The sequence below is a fragment of the Lonchura striata genome, chromosome 1 (genome assembly GCF_046129695.1).
Source record: "Lonchura striata isolate bLonStr1 chromosome 1, bLonStr1.mat, whole genome shotgun sequence".
NCBI lineage: Eukaryota > Metazoa > Chordata > Aves > Passeriformes > Estrildidae > Lonchura > Lonchura striata.
Window position 1 is genome coordinate 139,129,365 of NC_134603.1, and position 18,813 is coordinate 139,148,177.

Below are 18,813 nucleotides of genomic sequence, written 5' to 3' on the forward strand. Positions count from 1 at the left end.
GATTGGTTCTGCCCCTGCTTTCACCTTTCCTGTTTTATCAGCTGAGACGTCAAACTGAGGGCCTGACCACTTGGTGTTAAAGATCCATGGCTTTTTTTGTAAGGCAGTGGCCTGGCCAACTTTCTAAATGCTGCCTTGTCTTACAGTTTGAGTTAGCCTCTCATACCCTAAATCATGAGGCATGGTTGCCTTGAGCAATGAACAGCTTCCCTCTCCTAATTCAGGGGTGACAGCAGTTAAGCAATAGGTGAAAGAAACTGCATCATTCTGGTGTATGAGCACTGCTGAGAGGCTTGATTCTTTTAGCTCTTGAAATTGTTTGACATGCACAGATGAAAAGGGCTTTAGAAATACTTATGATGGCTTATTATTTTGATCCTATTGGTATTTTTATTTCTATTACCTCTGTGCCAATTTATCTTTTCTGCAAATTTCACCTTCTTGCTCTACACCTGCCTCGTGAATAGCGAGAAATTGCCAATTGATAAACATTGGAGGAAGCAGATAAACTTCTCCAAAGAGGCAATAAAATTCCTCTGCTCCATCCGTACCACAGTATTTAACAAAGTCCCCTAAGCACCTCTCCACAGATAATTACAGCTGATCAGAGGTGTACAGCTGTGCTTGGGATGACTTCCCAGCCTGTGGCAACCACTGCAAGGACCTATCCATATTTGCCATCAGAATCACTCTTCTGGATGGAGAAAGGCAAATAAAGCTATTAAATGGAGCCATGGCAGGGCGAGGGGGCAGTCTGTGCATGCTGTGGAGATGTGACACAGACAGGCTGATGAGACTGGGCTGCTCCACAGCAGGAAGACCTCACGGGGAGAGGTGTGGTAGAGGGAATAGGTGGGAATATGAGGTGGAGGGTATAGCATGAAGGAGGTGACATTCTAATATGAGACAGATAACAGGGCAGAGTTTTGGGATCCTCTCTGGAGGTATGGCATGTGGTTGGGTGGTTTTGGAGAGAGATGGACAATGACTACTGAGTCTCACCTCAAATAAATCTAATATCCCAAAGTGTTTTGACAATTTTCCCTCGAAACACATTGTGACTCAAATGACTGCTCCGCAGTGACCTCTAGGGCACGTTTGCTTTCAAACCTCCTGCAACATTCAATCACCTCGAAAAAACAGCTTCCCCCAAACATATTATATGGATCTATTTTCTCTTCTAAGAGTGGCTTGTGCCATTGCCAGGCTGAAAGTCCTTCTTCACATAATGCCCTACACAGGGCATGCAGAGAAGAGAGGCTTGTTATCTCCACTTTGCTGGTGCATCAAAGGAAGTTGCAGATGGTCTGCATGAATCTGATCCAACACTCTTTGAAGTCAATGAAACCCCTTCCCTCGACCCTTCATTCAGTTCTTTCTCAGCTCCTTATGCAAATCATAGTCTATTTTGTGTGTCTCTCCAACAAAACCAACCTGTTCCTCCCAGGCATACCCCTTTGTGGAACCTGATAGCAAACCTTTCAAAATTCTTGGTGTTCTGTTTTTCTGATGAAGCGTGACTTGAAAGTAGAGTGATGCTATCCAAAGCAGGGGGGAAGAAGTAAGCCCCAACACTACAAATCTGTTTAAGTACTAATTACGGACAGCTATTATCACTGACTGCAGCAGGACTGCTCACCTGGGTAACAGCCAGGAGGAACAGGCTTCAGAGAGGAACCTGATGGAAATCAGACACAATGCTGATGAATGCAGGCCACTTGATGCAGAAGGTTGTCAGGAAGCCAAACTGAAAAGTGCTGTCCAAGCCTAAAATGAAATGGACTGCATTTGCTACAAACAAACAAACAAACAAACAAACAAACCGATGGATGGAAGTACAGAGTGCATAAGTCCTGGAACACTCAGGAGGAAAATGTTGAAAGATTAGACCAAAATTCGCAATGAAGGCTAAACCAAAAAACGGTCACCCCTAATTGTGATGCCTGGGATACAATCCTAATGCTTTGTGCCTTACATGATAGTCCTCATGTATTCATGTGCCAACTGCCCACCCCCCGCCCCCCCTTAACAATTAAAAATCTGGGATACGGATTAAAGTGATAGCAGGTGGCAATCTAATTACTATCAATCTTACATCTGAATCTCTCATTTGTCATATAAGCCCGGCAACAGCTGGCTCTCAACCCTAGTTATCCTCGTGGCTGCTACAACATGTTCAAAGAAGGTGCGGAGGGATGGTCCCTCATCTGCACGCTGCCAAGCGGCGAGGGGAGCAGGGGGCGTCCAGGTGCTGCGGCGAGGCGGAGGCAGCAGCACTTCGTTCAGCCTTTCCTCTCCCCTCGGCAGCCCTGCAGCCGCTCGGCAGCCGGCGCCGGGCAGCGCCGGGCCGGGCTGCGGCCGCAGGCTGCACCTCGCGGGGCAGCAGCACGGCAAAAGCAGCTCAGCCATCCTCACTGGGAGCTGGGGAGGAAGCAAATTCCAGTTTTCCGGGCCGTTTCGGCCGTACCGCGGGGTTCCAGGCGCCGCTCCCGGCCGGTCCGAGCGGCGTCGCGAGGTGGCGGCAGAGCCCCGAGGCTCCCGCTCCTGGCCGGCTTTTCCCGCGGGGAATCTGGAGAGCTGGCCTGGGAAAAGGTGCAATCAGCTACTGTGGTGTGGGTTTTGGGGAAACTGTGTTCACACTTCACGGAAACTTGGTAGGTTTTTGCAGTCAGATACATCGTAGTTTCCTTCTGAACAGGTCACACTTCCACCCCGGAGTGCAATCCAGGCATAAACTTATTTCTATTCTTGAGAGCTCTGTGTGACATTTGCCTCTGGAATTAAAACGTGGAGGCTGGCAGCGCCATCAGCATATTTTCTGCCAGCATTTGGTGAGAGACAGTAACCTTTGAAATAAGGAGAGATAGATCTTGGGTAGGGAAGGAGAAGAAGGAGCAAAAGACAGTGACTCCAGGCACAGGGCAGGGGAGAAAGGGAATGAGATACCCACTGAAGTGAGGGGACAGGGGTTTCAGCAGTTAACTGGAATGAGTGAAGAGACTGAGGTCACATCATAGAATCATAGAATGGTTTGGGTTGGAAGGGACCTAAAAGATCCAACCCTCCTGTCATGGGCAGGAACACCTTTCACTACACCAGGTTGCTCTGAGCCCCATTTGGCTTGGTACACATCAAGAGATGGGGCATCCACAACTTCTCAGGCAACCTGTTCCAGTACCTTACTACCTTTACAGTAAATAATTTCTTCATAAAGTCTGGTTTAAACCTACTCTCAACTTACAGATATTCTCCCTTGTCCCAGCACTACATGCCATTTTAAATAGTCTGCCCCCATCTTTCCTGTAGGCTCCCTTTAGGTACTGGAAGGTCATAGTTAAGTCAGCCTTCTCTTTTCCAGCCTGAACAATCCAAACTTTCTTAGCCTTTCCTCATAGGTGCTCAATCCCTCTAATAAACTTCATGGCCTCCTCTGGACTTGCTCCAAAAGGTCCATGTCCTACCTCTGCCAGGGACCCCAGAGCTGGATGCAGCACTGCAGGTGGGGTCTCACCAAAGCAGAGCAGAGGGGCAGAATCCCCTCCCTTTACCAGCTGCCCACACTGCTTTTGATGCAGCTCAGGGCACGTTTGGCTCTCTGGGCTGTGAGTGCACATGGCTGGGTCATGTCCAGCCTCTCACCCATCAGCAGCCCAAGCCCCTCTGGGCAGGGCTGCTCTTGCCCTATCCATTCCCCAGCCCGTGTTGACACTGTGGATAAAAGCATCTCTGATGGCTCCTCAGAGTGTGTAACCTGGATGTGTCTTGTGGCTTAAGCTATTGGTGCTAACACTATGCTTCAAAGACATGGGGATATGTTTACCAGGTACACTCCATTTGCAACCGATAACAGTAAAGAACTGGCAGTGTTATAACCAAAAGTACACCTTAAAATGTGCTATTGTCTCTTGGCTGCTATTCCTAAACAATTGCAGTCCCCAGGGATCCTAAATAAAGGGAGGCAGCATCTCTGCCCTCTAAAGAGAGGACAATCTGGTGTGTGAAACACCAGGCAAAGCCCTGGGAATGCAGCTGAGCCGTGAAGACCTATGGAGGATTTGCAATGAATGCTGGCATGGCAGAAAGAGGGCACTGAATTCACACGCATTGCCCTAAGCCTTTGTGTGCCAGCGTGCAGGGCCAGCTCTCGCTGCCCAGTCCCACAGCCATAATTAAGGGATTCCCACTCACCATGAACAGGTGCAGCCCCACCCAAACAACAAGGCTGCAGACAAAAGATTACAAATAAGGCCTAAATCCCTCTACTGTACATTGCAGTGGTGAGGGGAGACAGGTGGCCTAGGATAATTCAGGTTCAGTCCCCATGCTGCGGTGGGAAATTGAAGCAGCTCATTTGGATCTGATAACTCCTTGCTGACTCTGTAGATTGGGAAGCCAATGGAGGCATGGATTAAATCAAACAGCCCGTAAGATACTGGCAGTGGAACTTTTCCTACAGGTTTCTGACAGCTTGCAAATAAAGGCACAGATGATGGACAAGCTGCTTTCTCAAGCTATCTCTTTCTCACACATATTCTATGTCAGTTTTTCATTCATTCACTCATTAAGCTAAAATTGATTATAAAGTCCTTGTACATCAGATGAACCTGACTGAATACATGCAGGGCATTTGCAGTGCTCATACACCTTTGGGACTTGCTATGGTCAGAAGAGGTCTTGAGAATTTTGGTAACAAAAATTTTTTCAAAATATTAAATTGTATTTACTGTTTTCCAAATTTATTGCATCTGTCTGTTGTATATTGTTGTGTTAGGCATGTTTTGCCAGCAGTGTCCTGTCTGTAAATTTGGAGAGAGGTGTTACCCAGCTCATGCAAATCTCTAGTTTCACAGTCTGTACTACTCAGTGCATCTGCCTTGGGTTCATGTGGCTCTGTTACCACAGATCAGTGTGCCTTGCAAGCTTTCCTCTGGTTATCCTCACCTGAGAGTGAGTGAAAGACTATTTTCTGCATTTAGTAGGTAGGGCTGTGTTATGAAACCCTGGATTCCTCTGAATCAACAAAAACACCCAAGCTAAAGTTTAAGGAGTGCAAGCTCTCTTTGTAGTTCTTAGTGACCTACAAGCATGTAAAGATGGTCTAGAAGTAATTTGAAGTAATTAGCTTTCTACATGGCATATCTTCAGTAGTCTGAAAAAGACTAAGTATGGGGTAGACTGAGTGCAAGGTGCTTGAGTACTTCAAAACTCTTGTTAGGCTTTTGAATCATTTAAATGGCAGAATGCCTTGAGAAACACGTAGCTGCATAAATATGAGCCCTTTAACTTGCAGGTAAATTGTTTCAGTTCCTTCTGTTGCCAGTGAGCCAAGAGTGGCACCTTCAGTGGCCACCAGACTTCACCTCAGAAACGTTCCCTCCTGAGGGTGGTTTGTTGTACCCATCTTTTCCCCTTGACTATTAATGAACACCTTGCACTTAGGAGGGCAGTTACATTAACATAGATGTAGATGCCCTGTCCTGTTTGAAATGTTCTCAGGTGTCCCACAAGGATAGCCTGCATGGAAGTTCCAGCTGAGCCTCCAGAAAGGTGCAGGTCTCCTACTGATCGTGTGTCATATCTGCAAGCCCCAAGTTTGGGATACTATGTCCTAGGCCATATATGTCATTGCTCTGTGTGAGGGATGGAATCCCTCCCCTAATTAGCGTCCAGCTCTTCACTTGGTGAAGTTAATGAGGACTCACACCCTAAGTTACTTGTTTGAGGATGTTGATGCCAGAGGCATGTGTTTACAAGCCTAAAAAAGAGCAAAGAAGAGGGTCCTGGGAAGTATAAATCCATCAGTGTAAACATGATAATGAGAGTAAATTATTAATCAATTTGTAAGCATGTAAGTGATAAGAAGGCAGTAAAACATATCAGCATGGATTAATCGAGAACATATCACTTCAAATTAATTCAGTGTTCTTATTTGAAGGACTAACTAGCCAAGTGTGTAAAGGCATATATGTAATATATGTCAATTCTTTTAGTGTCCAAAGCCTTTGCTCTTCTTATAAATAAAACCATTTAATGACATCTGAATAAAATAGGGATTGAAATGAGCATATAGTATTTGAATTATATGAAAGTGCTCAACCACAGTTTACTGTCAAAGCTGGATGTGCCAAATGGAGTCCTGCAAGTGTCTGTTGCAGCTCCAATGTTTTCAACAATAAATAGGCTACAAAAAGAGGGAAAGAGAGTGCTTAATGCAACTTCTGAGAGCATGGCTGGGAGTGGTTGATTTGGAGAACAGGATTGGGACTCACATTGATCTTCACAGATTGGAGAGCTTGCCTGAAATCAATAAGCTGCACTGTAATAAGACAAGTACAAAATGCAATCTTTGGAGAAAAGACAGATCAAATGCATGATTGGTGAAATGAATAACTGATAAGGCAGCAGTAGTGCAGGAATGGATCAGCTGACTGTTGTGAACTGTGCACTATGCAAAATGGGAGATGCAGAAAACAAATGTCATTTGAGAGTACACTAACAGCAGTGTTTTGGGTAAAACACTGAGGTAATTATTCTGCTCTACTTGGCACTGGTGAGGCTTAGCCTAAATACAGTCTTGAACACTACACTTGAAGAAATGGTACAGGGAAATTAGCAGCAAACACCACGGAAATGGGTTTGAAGGGATATGGCTTTACTTAGTCTCAGGAAAAGGTCATTCAGAAGAGACATGGAAACAATCTTTGTTGTGAGAAAGTTTTTCATAAAGTGGAATGAACAATGTTCTCCCATGCCTCCCGGTAGGCAAGCACTGGAGAAGAGCTACCAGGCTAAGTAAAACAGTACTTTTAGTGTGTGGACAATTTCCAAAGGAAATGCAGCATCTCCTTGTGCAGATGTTTTTTTGTGTCCCTGACTTGGTTAATAATTTGCCATGAAGATAAAAGCTTCAGGGCTAAATGGATGCAGAGATGTGGTTTTGCAATGCCTAAATTGTAGGTGCTGGGCACGCAGCCCCAAGGCTCCTGGTATAGTCAGAGGCAGGTGATCAACAAAGAATGTAGGAGAGACCCAGTGGGCTCAGTAGGGAGCCAAAAAATGTCTAACTCTGGGCTGGACAAAAACATAACTGCAATGAGAAGTGGGGGTTGAGGGATCTGCAGCAGAAAACATTTCCTGGAACTGAACAACCATGACAGGTCAGCCATTCTTGTCAAAAGTCATCAAGATAGTTTTAACACGATATTACACCCAAGACTACTCAAAAAACCATCAACAATGTAGAGTATTTCCTTGTGAGAGACACTTGTGAGGCTAGGTGGTAGCTGATTCCTGAGGAACGTGGACTCATGAGGTGTCTTTGGTTTTCCTGCATCTCTAAGATTTATCTCTTTCCAAGACAGGAATAATCAATTTAAAACTCAGCTCTACTAAGTAGTACCTACTACTTTTAATAAAATTATTTTAGTTTTAAAATCCATTAGACAAGTTCACGGAAGGGAGAGAGAGGGAAATGTATCAAGAACTCTTAAACACATGGATCTATGCCATGGCCTGGAATAGTAATGTTATTGCTCTTATGGACAAAACATAGCATTTTTTGGGAAGAATTGTAGAACAAAAGAAGTATTGTAAACAATATTTGTCAGTCATGGAGGAGGAAAGGCATCCCAGCATGGAAGGGTCTTGAACAATCATCAGAAGAAGCCTAGAACTGTGAGAATCAAAATGGCAGAGAAGGAAAGAAATCCAGTGTTAAGACGTTGCACTTTAGGCACGTGTGTTAAGAACATGTGCTATGGCTGTGACTTGATAATCCTTGCCAGAAAGAGGAGGAAAAAGACCTTGGGCCACTAGCTAATGATGAAGTGGTCATGAGCCACTGAAGGAACATGGCCATGAAAAAGGTAAATGTAACCTTTGCAGTACAAAGTGAGGGATTTTGGCAGAAAGGCAAATGCTGACATCATTCTCCAAGGGGCTGTGAGAACTCTCCTGGACAGCTGTGTACCATTACAGTTCTGGTTATCCCAGAAGATTAAGTTATATGGAGAAAAAAGCAGGAAAGGTGATAAAGAAAGGGGGAGTCCAATCCTGAGCTTGCTCTGCTTGCCCTGGCAAAGTGAGAGCTGGGAAGGAACGTGTGTATATAGACCTAAAGGAAAATCCCATGGAGATTGAGATCTTTCGTGGGAACCAACACTCACACTAGAACAAATGGGCATAAACCAGGGAGGAAGAATTAAAGGGAGGAGGATAGAAAATTAATGGAGTCTCTAACCAACAAAAAAGATCAATGACGGAAAAGCTTCATTTCTGTTTAATCTAGAGCTGGTTTTATTTATGGAAGATATGATGTAACACAGGTGCTTAACAGAATGAAGAAGTGCCCTGTTACCCATTGGGATAGGACTCTTAGTTGTTGGAAATTGTCAGGAATAAAAAATTGAAGCTAAATCACAGCGCCTCCTGCCAGCTGGTGTCGGGGAGCCTTACTGCCCTTGTTACAGCGTAAAGCAAGTCTCTAGCGCTCCACCAGCTGTGCCCTGCTCTGCTGTGCTTCAGCGAACTCTTTTGCACTTGTGGGACAGTCTTGTGTAGTGTTTCAAATAAGCGATCCTGCGTCAGAGCAGTGCTGTCAGGACCCCGTCTCAAGGAACCATTTCCCCTCCTCTTGAGTGGTTTTGTGTCTTGGAAGATAAGAGACTCCCTATCAAATGTGCTTTTTACATACTGCTTTCCTCCAGCGGCCCTGTTTCTACATTCCCCACGGGGGAACGGGAGGGACACCGCACAGCCCGAACGGCATGGCATGGGCGGGGGGCGCCGGGGAGAGCTCCACCGGGGGCTCTGGGCAGCCCGGGGAGCCAGCCCTGCTCCCAGCCTGCCCCCGCCCCTGGGGCGGTCACGGCCCCTTAGAGGAGTCCGTTCCCTGCGGGGACCACTTGGGTTTGTTGCGGTCTCATTCCGCCGCGCTGCACTAAAGGAGTCGCTGCGCCGTCCCCGTCCTGCAAAACCGGCACCCGGCCGACATCCCCCACACACCGTGGCTGCCTTTTCCTCCGGCTTCCCCGTGCCCCGGGCCTGGCAGGGCAGCCCGGCTGGCCCCGCAGGCTGCGCACGGCCGCCCCGCTCGCACCTGAGCAGCTCCCGCAGGAAGAGCCGGGCAGCAGCCGCGGCCCCGCCGCCTCCGCAGCCGGCGGAGCCTCGAGCACGGCCACCTCCGTTGATGTGAATGACATTAACTTTAAGCCCTTCTGTTGACGGGTCAATTTAGAAGCTGATGAAACAGTAAATTGTTGGTGGAAACGTAGGAAGTTTTGTGCTTTGCCAAGCAGGTGCCTGGCGGTTTTAATCAAGGATTGGTAAATTTACAAGAGCGCAGTGAACGTGCCCTTCCCGGGCTATTGTGAAATTCAGGGGCGAACAAAGGAGAACGTGAATATTCACACAGCCGCCTTTCAGCGTGTGGCATTGCTTCGCAATTTTAAAGGGCTGCGCTTTTTTGTTGTTGTTGTTTTGTCTAGGAAAAAAAAACTACCAACACTCCTCCCCCCCCGAATCAGAAAGTACCTGTTTGCGTTTTAAAGAACATGGAAATCATCCGTGAGCAACCATATAATTTGATTTGCTAAGCAATCTGCGAGGCGATTGCACATCATTTATAATGTTCATTGAGCATTTTGCTTAATTGTGTCTCTTTTTGTAAAGGAAGCACAGCCCCCTCCCGGCTGCGGCCGGCACAAGTGGCCAGATTCCCATGGACCCGCAGACAACCGCCAGCTCGGCGCGGGGTTTTTCCCAAGAGGAGCCGTCCCCGTACGCACGTCTGGGGGGCGAGAAAAGGGCTCAGGTACGAGCTCGCTGTCTGAAACCCCTCTGCTCACAGCCCGCGGCTCCGGCAGGTGCTGCCCGTCCAGGCTGGCGGGTGCCCGACTCGCTTCTCGCCGGGGCGGTGCGTCCCGCGGGCGGCGAGCCCCGGGATCCACAGGTGCGGGACGGGCCCGGCGGCAGCGATGCCGGGAGGGGCTGAATCCCTTTGCCAGCCCCAGGCCCAGGAGAGGAGCTCGGAGAGACCGAAACTGGCACCAGAAGGGAAGACCTTTCCTGCCCGATCTCGCTGCGGTCCGCCCCCATCCCGTTCCCCCGCACGAGCTGTGCCGTAGTCGGTTCCTCCGCACGCCGGGGAACCTGCGCGCAGCCGGCAGCGCGGCCGAGAGGCCGTCGGGCCCCTCGGGGAGGGGAGGCACCGGCCGGGGGGAACGGCGCTTAGCGGGACTAGGGCGGGCCCCTTGCAGCCAGTGCACTCCTGCCTTTCGGGCTCCTGTACGGAGCGGCAGGAGAAGCCAAGCAGGGCTCGGTGGGAGCGCGGCTGGGGCTGGCAGCCTCTCCGCTCTCCGGCGGAGGGAAGCCGGCAGCCCGCCCGCCGCCCGCCCGCACCTTTTGCCTGCCGCGACCGCCCAGCCGCACCATATAATTTGATTTTCCCCCGTGCCCGCAGATCGATTGCAGCTCATTTGATACATTCAGCGGTTCCTCGGGACGGGGAGGGGGGAGAAGGGCGGGCCGAGGGAGCCGGCGGCACAAGTGTTGGGATTCCCATGGGCTGTGCCTGCTCTCCAGCTTGCCGCACTGGCACCCCGGCCCGAGCGGCCGAAGGAGGGGGGTTTGCAGACACGGTGACCTCCGCGATCTCGGTTTGAAAGAGCCTGAAAGGCAGCCCGCTATGGTGCATTACCAGCCCAGCGCCCAGGTACCGGCTCGGAGGGGAGGGCGCACAGCCGGGCCGACCCCGGCTGCAGGTGCCGCCTCCTCCGCCGGGCGGGCGAGGCCCGGGGCCGCCCCGCCGCCTTTGTGGGGCCGCCGTCCCGCCGCGCCGCGCTCGCCCCGGTAGCGGCGCCTGCGGAGGGGGAGCTTTTCCCGGCCTTATTTATGGGCCCCACGTGGTGGAGGGGGAAGGGGTGGCTCGCCGCGGGCTGCTCTGCTCCTCCGCACCCCCCCGGGCCAGTCCCTGCTCCGGGAAAGCCGCCCGGGTCCCGGGCACCTGCCTCCGGGGATGCTTGGGCTACAAAGCCCGGGGGTGCTGTGGGCTGGTGAGGCTCTGCTGGCCCGCGGGAAGCAAACGAACTCCCGCAGACGTCCCTGCATAGTGCTTTTGGGTCTCCAGAACCTGGCAGCTCAACCCTGCCTGGTGCCTGGCGTGCGGCACTCCTCGCCGCATCTTCAGATCAGGAAAGTTGTGTTAAAGTCTATTTCCATGAAAAACACAATGCCCCGAGGTTTCACTGGACAAAGTTTGATTTCAATTATACTTTCAGTGGTAAAACAGTCCTAGAAGTTGATCAACAAAGTGCCACTTTGCATGGTGAATTGCAGAATTGCAGTAGGGCTTTTTTTTTTTTTTTTTTTTTTTTCTTTTCCTCATGAAACCTTTCCTGGTAAATATCATTTGCATAGATCCTGGGCAAACTCTGGTCCCGGCTTTTAAAATATTCTTGCTTCCTTTCTCAAACAAACATTGCAACTCTGAATAAGTGCAGCACGCCAAGGAATTCCAGCTGTTGAGTTTTACAATTTGAGGAAAAAATGATCATACTCAGAATTTGCTCCACTGAAACTTTATGGACTTCAGACTTCTTTTTTAACCAAACACTGAGTGTGTGGGTATGAAGATTTGAGAAGAATATTGGGTAGAGCCTGCATGGATGAAGGTGGAACTCTCCTAACTTGTCTTTCCATGCCTGTGGAATGATGCTTATGAAGCATATTGGATCAACACTAGAAGTCAGGAGTTGGATGGGAAACCAAACACACCTGAGCACTTCTGGGGACCTGGGGTTTTGCCTCAGCTTCATCTAACAGGATTCGTTATTCTGGAATATCAGATGAGTTTGGAGCTATTTTACAAGACTCTGGACTGAAAGGCAGTGTGAGGGGTGCAGATCTCGCCCCTCGTCCATGTCGTCCCTTCACCTCGGATTGCTGCCCCTTTAACGCCACCTGTTATCCATTTTCCGTGTCCCAGCTGTTGGGTGAAACGTGGCAGAAAGCAGAAGCCGGGGCACCTGCGGGTTGGGGCGGCTCGGAGGCAGCGGGGGCCGGGCAGCTCCTGCCCTCCATGGGCCCGCGCCCCTCACGCAGCACCCGCGGGGGCAGCAAGGACGAGGCTGCCGCTTCTCACCTTGCGGCTCGTCCCCCGGTGGAGGGGCTGAAGAGGGGCGGAGGGGCTGAGGAGCAGCGCCCTGTGCCGTGTTCCTGCCTCGGTGCCCGAAGGGAGACGCTCACCTCTGCTCCCGCCGCTAAAACGGCCAGAACGTGGGCGTGCGAAGGTGTTCGTGGGGATCGGAGCAGACCCTTGGGAAGTGCAAAGCTCGCCAGGACCCGAACCCTCGGGCCCGGCCCGACGGGCTCAGCCGGCCCGCGCTGGGACAGCCAGCGAGCCGGGGCTGGCAGCCAGGCGCGCTGAGGGCAGAGCGTGGCAGGAGGCCGAGCGCCCTGCAGCCCCTCCGGGGCGAGGGACTGCCCCGCTTCCCGTCCCACTTCCAGGAGACCTCGAGGCGAAACCTATCCATCAGTGCAAAGTGATTGGTGGCGGCGGGCCCGGGGTGCTTCTTGCCCGAGCGAAGAAGCGCCTCTGAGGACTCTCAGTGGCGCCCACGGAGGAGATCTTTACGGTCTTCTCGAGCCAGAGTCGGGCCCCATCTCTTGATGAGGGCTCGGTTTACTGCGCCGGGGCGTGCACAGGGCCGAGCACTCCAGCAGAGTCAGGGCCGACAGTGCTCCAGGTCCCTTCAATGCAAAGTTCGTGCCCTCTCCTTATTCCCCCGGCGAGGGGCTTTGCGTGGGGCAGTGGAGTGTCGGGAGTGGGTGCTGGTGGGCCAGACTCCTCGGGCAGCCCAGTGTGGTGCCATGTCCCGCCCTATCTCTGGACCTTTGGCTAGTCCTGGTTCCCATGAAGGTGGCTGCCAGGCAGACTTGTCGTGTGGTCATCGAGTCTGAGGGAAAGGCGGTGCGCCCTTTAGCGCGTCGTTCGTTGTCCACCCCCCTTCCCTCTCCCCCTTAACACTTGTTAAGTGCCCTCGGAGAATAGAAATAACGAAGTATCAAGCGCTCTTCATGAATTTTCATTGCTGGAGAGCGGTGCAGGGAGGTGTCCTTCCCAAGAGCAAAACGGGGCCAGATGAGACATCCATGCATGACAAATATTGAAAGAATGGAGTTTGCGACACAGGCGGTGGTGGCCAAGTGCGGTGCCGCGGCCCAGGCTCCGCTTGTACATATTCCTGGTTTTGTAGATTTCCTTTTGTAATGTCTTAGGCAACCCGAGAGGAACCTTCCCGCACCTCAGGCGGTTCCTTCGGAGACGGTGCTCACCTCCCAGAGGCGAATGTACAAAGTGGAATAGTTCATCTTTAAAGCCATCACTGCCACAGGGGCGAGGGCTGATCTCGGCACAGCGAGGGAATCGCTTCTGCCGGGTGTCGCATCGAGCGCTGAGGAAGAAGTCGGGGAGCGATGTTTCATTGCCTGCGTACCCCAGTGCATAAGCAGAACTCTAGCCGTGCCCGTCGTGGGGTTCTGCCTGCATCGCTTTCCTCCCTGGGGCACTGCTCCCAAATTTTCCAATGATCTGCTAGGTCTGATCGGTTTCAAGACGAGCTCAGAGCCCCCAACAGTTTGGAAACAAAAAATCCTCAAAAAAATTCTCAAAAAATCCTTCTGTTTCCCTCTGCAACTCGCTCCCTTCGTCGTCGGTCCTGACAGAGATGCCTCTCAGGGACACACAGACTGCACAGACTGATTTCCCAGACTACCTGCCTGAGTTTTGTGGCCTGGTAGTGTCGTGCCACCTCCGCGGTGTGACATTCACATCCTAATGCTGCAGGGTTCACCCCACCTGTTTGGTACCAGAGCTGAGCAGGCAGCCCTGGGAAAGGGAGAAAGACTGGCATGGTAAATGAACTGGGCTCCCCAGTCTCCCTGGGCATATATTGTTCTCAGATCATGAGAGATCCTCATCTCCTCTTTTTTACCCCTTAAGACCTTCAGTAAAGCTGTCGGGAAGATGCTTCACCACTGCGTTGAGAGGTACCCTGGCGCCTCGTCACGCTCTCGAGGAGAGTGACATACCATGGTCAAAACGCTGTGCTGGGAGAAAGCTGTGGCAGAGGTTTTGAAGGAAAGAGCTCGTTTGGGGATGTTACTCCCCTTCGAGATATGGCGACACTTAGCCTGTCTGACCTGGGGGAAGCTTTGCAAAGTTGGTGTATGGGGTAATGTAATCAGGGGTCACTTTGCTCATCGGCTTTCAAGTGTCTGGCTCCAGCCAGAATGTGGCAGGAGCAAGAACTTGCCACCTCATAGGTGATGACTCCTTGGGCATGCAAGGAAGGGAACAGAGCCAGTTCTGTGGCCAGGAAATTCCCCCAAAATCACCTCAGTGCTGCTAGGGGTTTGCTTTCTTAATTTTCCATGTGTTTTGCAGTAGGTGTGGCGTGGATTTGAGAGGGATGCACGGTATATGTTAGATTTATACTTGTGTTTCTGGCTATGGTGCTCCGCCCATAGGGATCATTTCCTGGCTGCACTCAAGTCTATTTGATTTTGAATAAGGAGATTCTTCCTCGTTGCGCGGGGCCAAGGTGGGGAAGGAGAAGGCTCCTGTTCAGGTGTGTCCCAGCGGGACAAGAGGGACAGCGAGCTGAGTCCCTGTCCCCCGGGCCTGCACAGGCCTGGAGCCCAGGCTGGAGGTGACCAGGTGGCGCGGGCACCGCACCTCGGCAGAGCAGCACAGCTGCTTCCCACAGCAGCCTCAAGGGCTGGCCACGACAGGTCCCTGCCCTCACACCAGCTGCCGTGAGGTCGCGAAGCATTTAACCCACCCAGCGCTGAGGAGGGCAAAGGAGGGACAGGGATGCTCGCAGTGTACGGGGGCAGCGCGACCCCGGGGAGCCACGGGGTGGAGAAGAAAACATCTCTCTCTTCGTGCGGTGCGGAAGCTGTGTTTGCTCTCCCAGGTGGGTCTTTCGGATCAACTGCTCGGGAAAGTGATCTGAGGGCGAGCGACGCCTCTGCCAAGCTGCAGCTGGGAACGCCGAGGGGCCTCCTGGCCGCAGTGCTCAGTGCCACTCGGAGCGATGCCCACCAGGCGCCGGTGGCAGCGAGCTGGGCGGAAGCCAGACCGTGCCCCGGCCGCACGGAATGCCAGCAGCAGCTCTGAGCGGTACAAACACGGTCACAGCCCAGGGGATCGAGGGAAGGGTCGCACTCGACGCTCGTGAGACCACGTCTAAGACTTGCGGGAGGTTTTGGGACAGCCGGTGCAGAAAACAGTCGTGAGGGGCGAAGGGCTGACGGGGCTGACGAGGAAGCTGGAGCAGCTGCCTGGGGAGGGAAGGCTCCCCTGGAGCTCCCCTGGAGCGGGGCTGGCTCAGCCTGGGGCAGAGGCAGTGTCGGGGTCACCCCGCAGCACTGCGGGGATGGGCATCCAGAAACCTGTCTCTTGACAGAGGTGCGTGGTGAGAGATTGAGGGATGGCGGGCATGAATGGAAACAGGAGTCCGGACGCACTCATCCCGGTCTCCTCCGAGGTCCCTTGTCCCGCCCCGCGGGTGGTGAACGGGGAATTGTATCGCCGTTGCATCGCCCCTGTAACGGGACGCTCCCTTAGTTTCCCCTTTCCTGGACGGTGGGAGCAGTCCCACGGCCACGCGTGGGCACTTTCCTGACTTCGCGCAGAGGTCTCCGCCTTCCCCTCTCGTTTTTTTCGCGTGGACCGTCTGCAGGCGGGACTTTCCAAGAAGTGGTTCTTGCAAAGCTCTTTGTTCCCTCCCGTGACTCACGCGTTTCCCTGCCCTTATCACGGCGATGTCAGCGGCTTTGAAGTCCAGTCATTTATTACCTACCCGGAGGTGGCCCTGTCTTGCTCTGCTGATAGACGCGGGTACGCTTCCACGCGGGGTTTGATCTCTGCCCGCGATGGTGGCACGCTGGAAAGTCACTTTCGATAAACCTCGACAGACTCTGCCGGACAAACTATTGCAGCGCTAATGACAGAGATAATCCTCTCCTAATCTGGCGGGTAATCCATTTCACTCTAGTGAGAATTTTTAAGGCTTTAATCAGTGAGAGTCTGTTAGGGAATTATTAACAGAACCTCCGCCGAGCGAGCTCGTCCGGAGAGTATCAATGGGAGTGGGAAAAGGGAGAACGCAACGGGGCCCGATGAGGTCAAAATCGATGCACGGCCGGGCGCAAGAGCTGACGTGATGTATTTTGATGTTGCGATAGAATTGCCTTCAGCTCGAACGCCACGAAAAATCCGCGCCATCGATTCCCCCTATGCCCGCTCTGACAGCGGCTCTGCTGGCGGCGGGGACTGGCAGTCCCGGGGTAGCGGCAAAAGCTCCCGGGGGAGCATCTTCCCGGGGGTAAAATGCGCAGGGGGGGACGTTTCCCGGTGCCGAGAGGGAGGCTGCGTCAAAGCCAAGAGGCGCGTTTCGGTAGCGGCTCGTGAGGAGAGGTGCCGAGGCTGCGGGGGCCCTGGCCCGACGTGCGGGGCCCATCGTCGAGAGCGGCCGCGGCGGGGCCGGGCGGGGCCGGGCGAGGCCGGGCAGTGCCGAGCCGGGCCGGGCGGGGCCGAGCCGGGCCGGGCGGGGCCGGGAGGGGCCGGGCGGGGTCGGGCAGTGCCGGGCAGTGCCGAGCCGGGCCGAGCCGGGCCGGGCGGTGCCGAGCCGGGCCGGACGGGGCCGAGCCGGGCCGGGCAGTGCCGGGCGGAGCCGGACGGGGCCGGGCAGTGCCGGGCGGTGCCGAGCCGGGCCGAGCCGGGTCGGGCGGTGCCGAGCCGGGCCGGGCAGTGCCGGGCGGTGCCGAGCCGGGCCGGGCAGTGCCGGGCGGGGCCGGGCAGGGCCGGGCGGTGCCGAGCCGGGCCGGACGGGGCCGAGCCGGGCCGGGCGGGGCCGGGCGGGGCCGGGCCGGGGCTCCGCCGGGTCCCGCCGCTCCCCCCGCCCCGGGCGGCGCCGCCCCCGGCCGCGCGCGGTGTCCCCGGCGGGCGGCCCGGCCCCCCCGGCGCGCCCTGATTGGCTGGCGGCGGCGGCCGGCGGCACGCGCCCGGGGATGTCGTTATAAGACCCCTCGCGTGCCGGCCCGCGGCGCCAGCGGCTCCGGCCCCTCCCCGGAGAGCGGCGGCGAGGCCCGGCCTCCCGCCACACAGCGGCGGGCAGGGCAGGGCAGGGCAGGGCAGGGCGGGGGCGCCGGCCCCGCCACCGCCACCGCCACCGCCGGGGCGGCTCGGCCAGCGGGCCGGCGACAGCGGCTGCGAGCGCGTCCCGGCGGGGCTGCCCCCCTGCCCCGTCCCGTCCGCGCCGGGCCCGGGAGCAGCATGGAGACTGTGCTGCTGGAGCACTTCCCCGGGGGGCTGGACTCCTTCTCCTCGCCCCCCTACTTCGACGAGGAGGACTTTTTCTCCGAGCCGCCTCCGCGGGACGTGCTGGCCGCGGACGGGCTGCTGGAGCCGGACGTGGATTTCCTCAGCCGGCAGCTGCAGGAGTACTACCGCGACGGCGGCGACCCCGAGGGCGGCTACCGCTGCCCGGCGCCGGCCGCCGCCTTCCCGCCGTCCCCCGCCTCGCCCGGCTTCGCCTACGAATGCTGCGGGGCGGCGGCCGCGGTGCTGTCCCCCGGGGGGCGGCTCCAGGCGCTGGGCTCGGCCAAGCGGCGGCGGCGGGTGCGCTCCGAGGCGGAGCTGCAGCAGCTCCGCCAGGCCGCCAACGTGCGGGAGCGGCGGCGGATGCAGTCCATCAACGACGCCTTCGAGGGGCTGCGCTCGCACATCCCCACTCTGCCCTACGAGAAGCGCCTCTCCAAGGTGGACACGCTGCGCCTGGCCATCGGCTACATCAACTTCCTCAGCGAACTGGTGCAGTCCGACCTGCCGCTGCGCAGCGCCAGCAGCGAGAGCCCCAGCCAGCCCAAGAAAATCATCATCTGCCACCGCGGCACAAGTAAGTGGCGGGCCGGGACGGCTCGGCGCGGCCCGGCACCGCGCTCCGCAGGAATGCCGGCCCCAGCAATAACCCCCTGCCCTTCCTTTTCCCTCCTGCCCTCCAGGATCTCCCTCCCCGAGCGACCCCGACTACGGACTCCCCCCTCTGGCCGGTCACTCGCTGTCGTGGACTGATGAAAAGCAGCTCAAGGAACAAAACATCATCCGGACAGCCAAAGTGTGGACCCCCGAGGACCCGCGGAAGGTGAACAACAAACCCTCCGTCAACGACATAGAGAACGAGCCCCCCTTCGACTACGTGGCGTGAGGTGCTGCGCGGGTGGTCCCCGCCCCCGCCCGCTCTGTACATGCTGTATGTAGAGACCTATATTGTAAATGTAATTTAAGATTCAGACTCTAAGGGCAATCAAATTTATTTATCTATTTATTACGGAGTAGTGATAATGAGGTAGAATCGTCTGTTTTGAATATATAATTTATATAATTTATCTTGATTTTTAAAAGATATGCAATAGGTTTATTCCACCAGCACCTTTCTTTTTTTTTTTTTTTTTTTTAATGGGGCAAATATGCCAGAATCTGTGAAAGTAATTTATTGCCGCACGTGGACTCTCCTTGTGTTGTTTAATAATAAACCCGAATTGTACGTTGTGGAGCGGTATATTTGTGGCAAGTGGCTTCTGAGAGCCCCACCATATCCCAGGGAAGCCTTGCAATGAACGCCTGGACCGGTCTCCAGGCGGGATGAGCCCCGAGACCCAGTGGCACCCTCAGCCCAGATGCTGGCCACACTGTGCCCCATCACCTGCTCGGGCTGCGCTTATAGAGCCGGGGGGACGGGGACGGGCGGG

General features: G+C 54.4%; 1 protein-coding gene across 1 annotated transcript; it reads left to right on the forward strand.

Moving 5' to 3' along the window:
* The first annotated feature begins 17,338 nt into the window (after positions 1-17,338).
* Positions 17,339-18,486, forward strand: PTF1A (pancreas associated transcription factor 1a). The gene is made up of 2 exons (XM_021533146.1): positions 17,339-17,960; positions 18,067-18,486. Exons 1-2 carry the CDS (start codon positions 17,339-17,341, stop codon positions 18,267-18,269), a joined length of 825 nt encoding a protein of 274 aa, XP_021388821.1. The 3' UTR covers positions 18,270-18,486.
* Positions 18,487-18,813: the final 327 nt, after the last annotated feature.

Bases quoted from the DNA above. Each gene is read 5' to 3' on its own strand.
- PTF1A (XM_021533146.1), top strand. From the start codon at position 17,339: ATGGAGACTGTGCTGCTGGAGCACTTCCCCGGGGGGCTGGACTCCTTC. The intron at 17,961-18,066 runs GTAAGTGGCGGG...CCTGCCCTCCAG, and splicing joins CATCTGCCACCGCGGCACAA to GATCTCCCTCCCCGAGCGAC.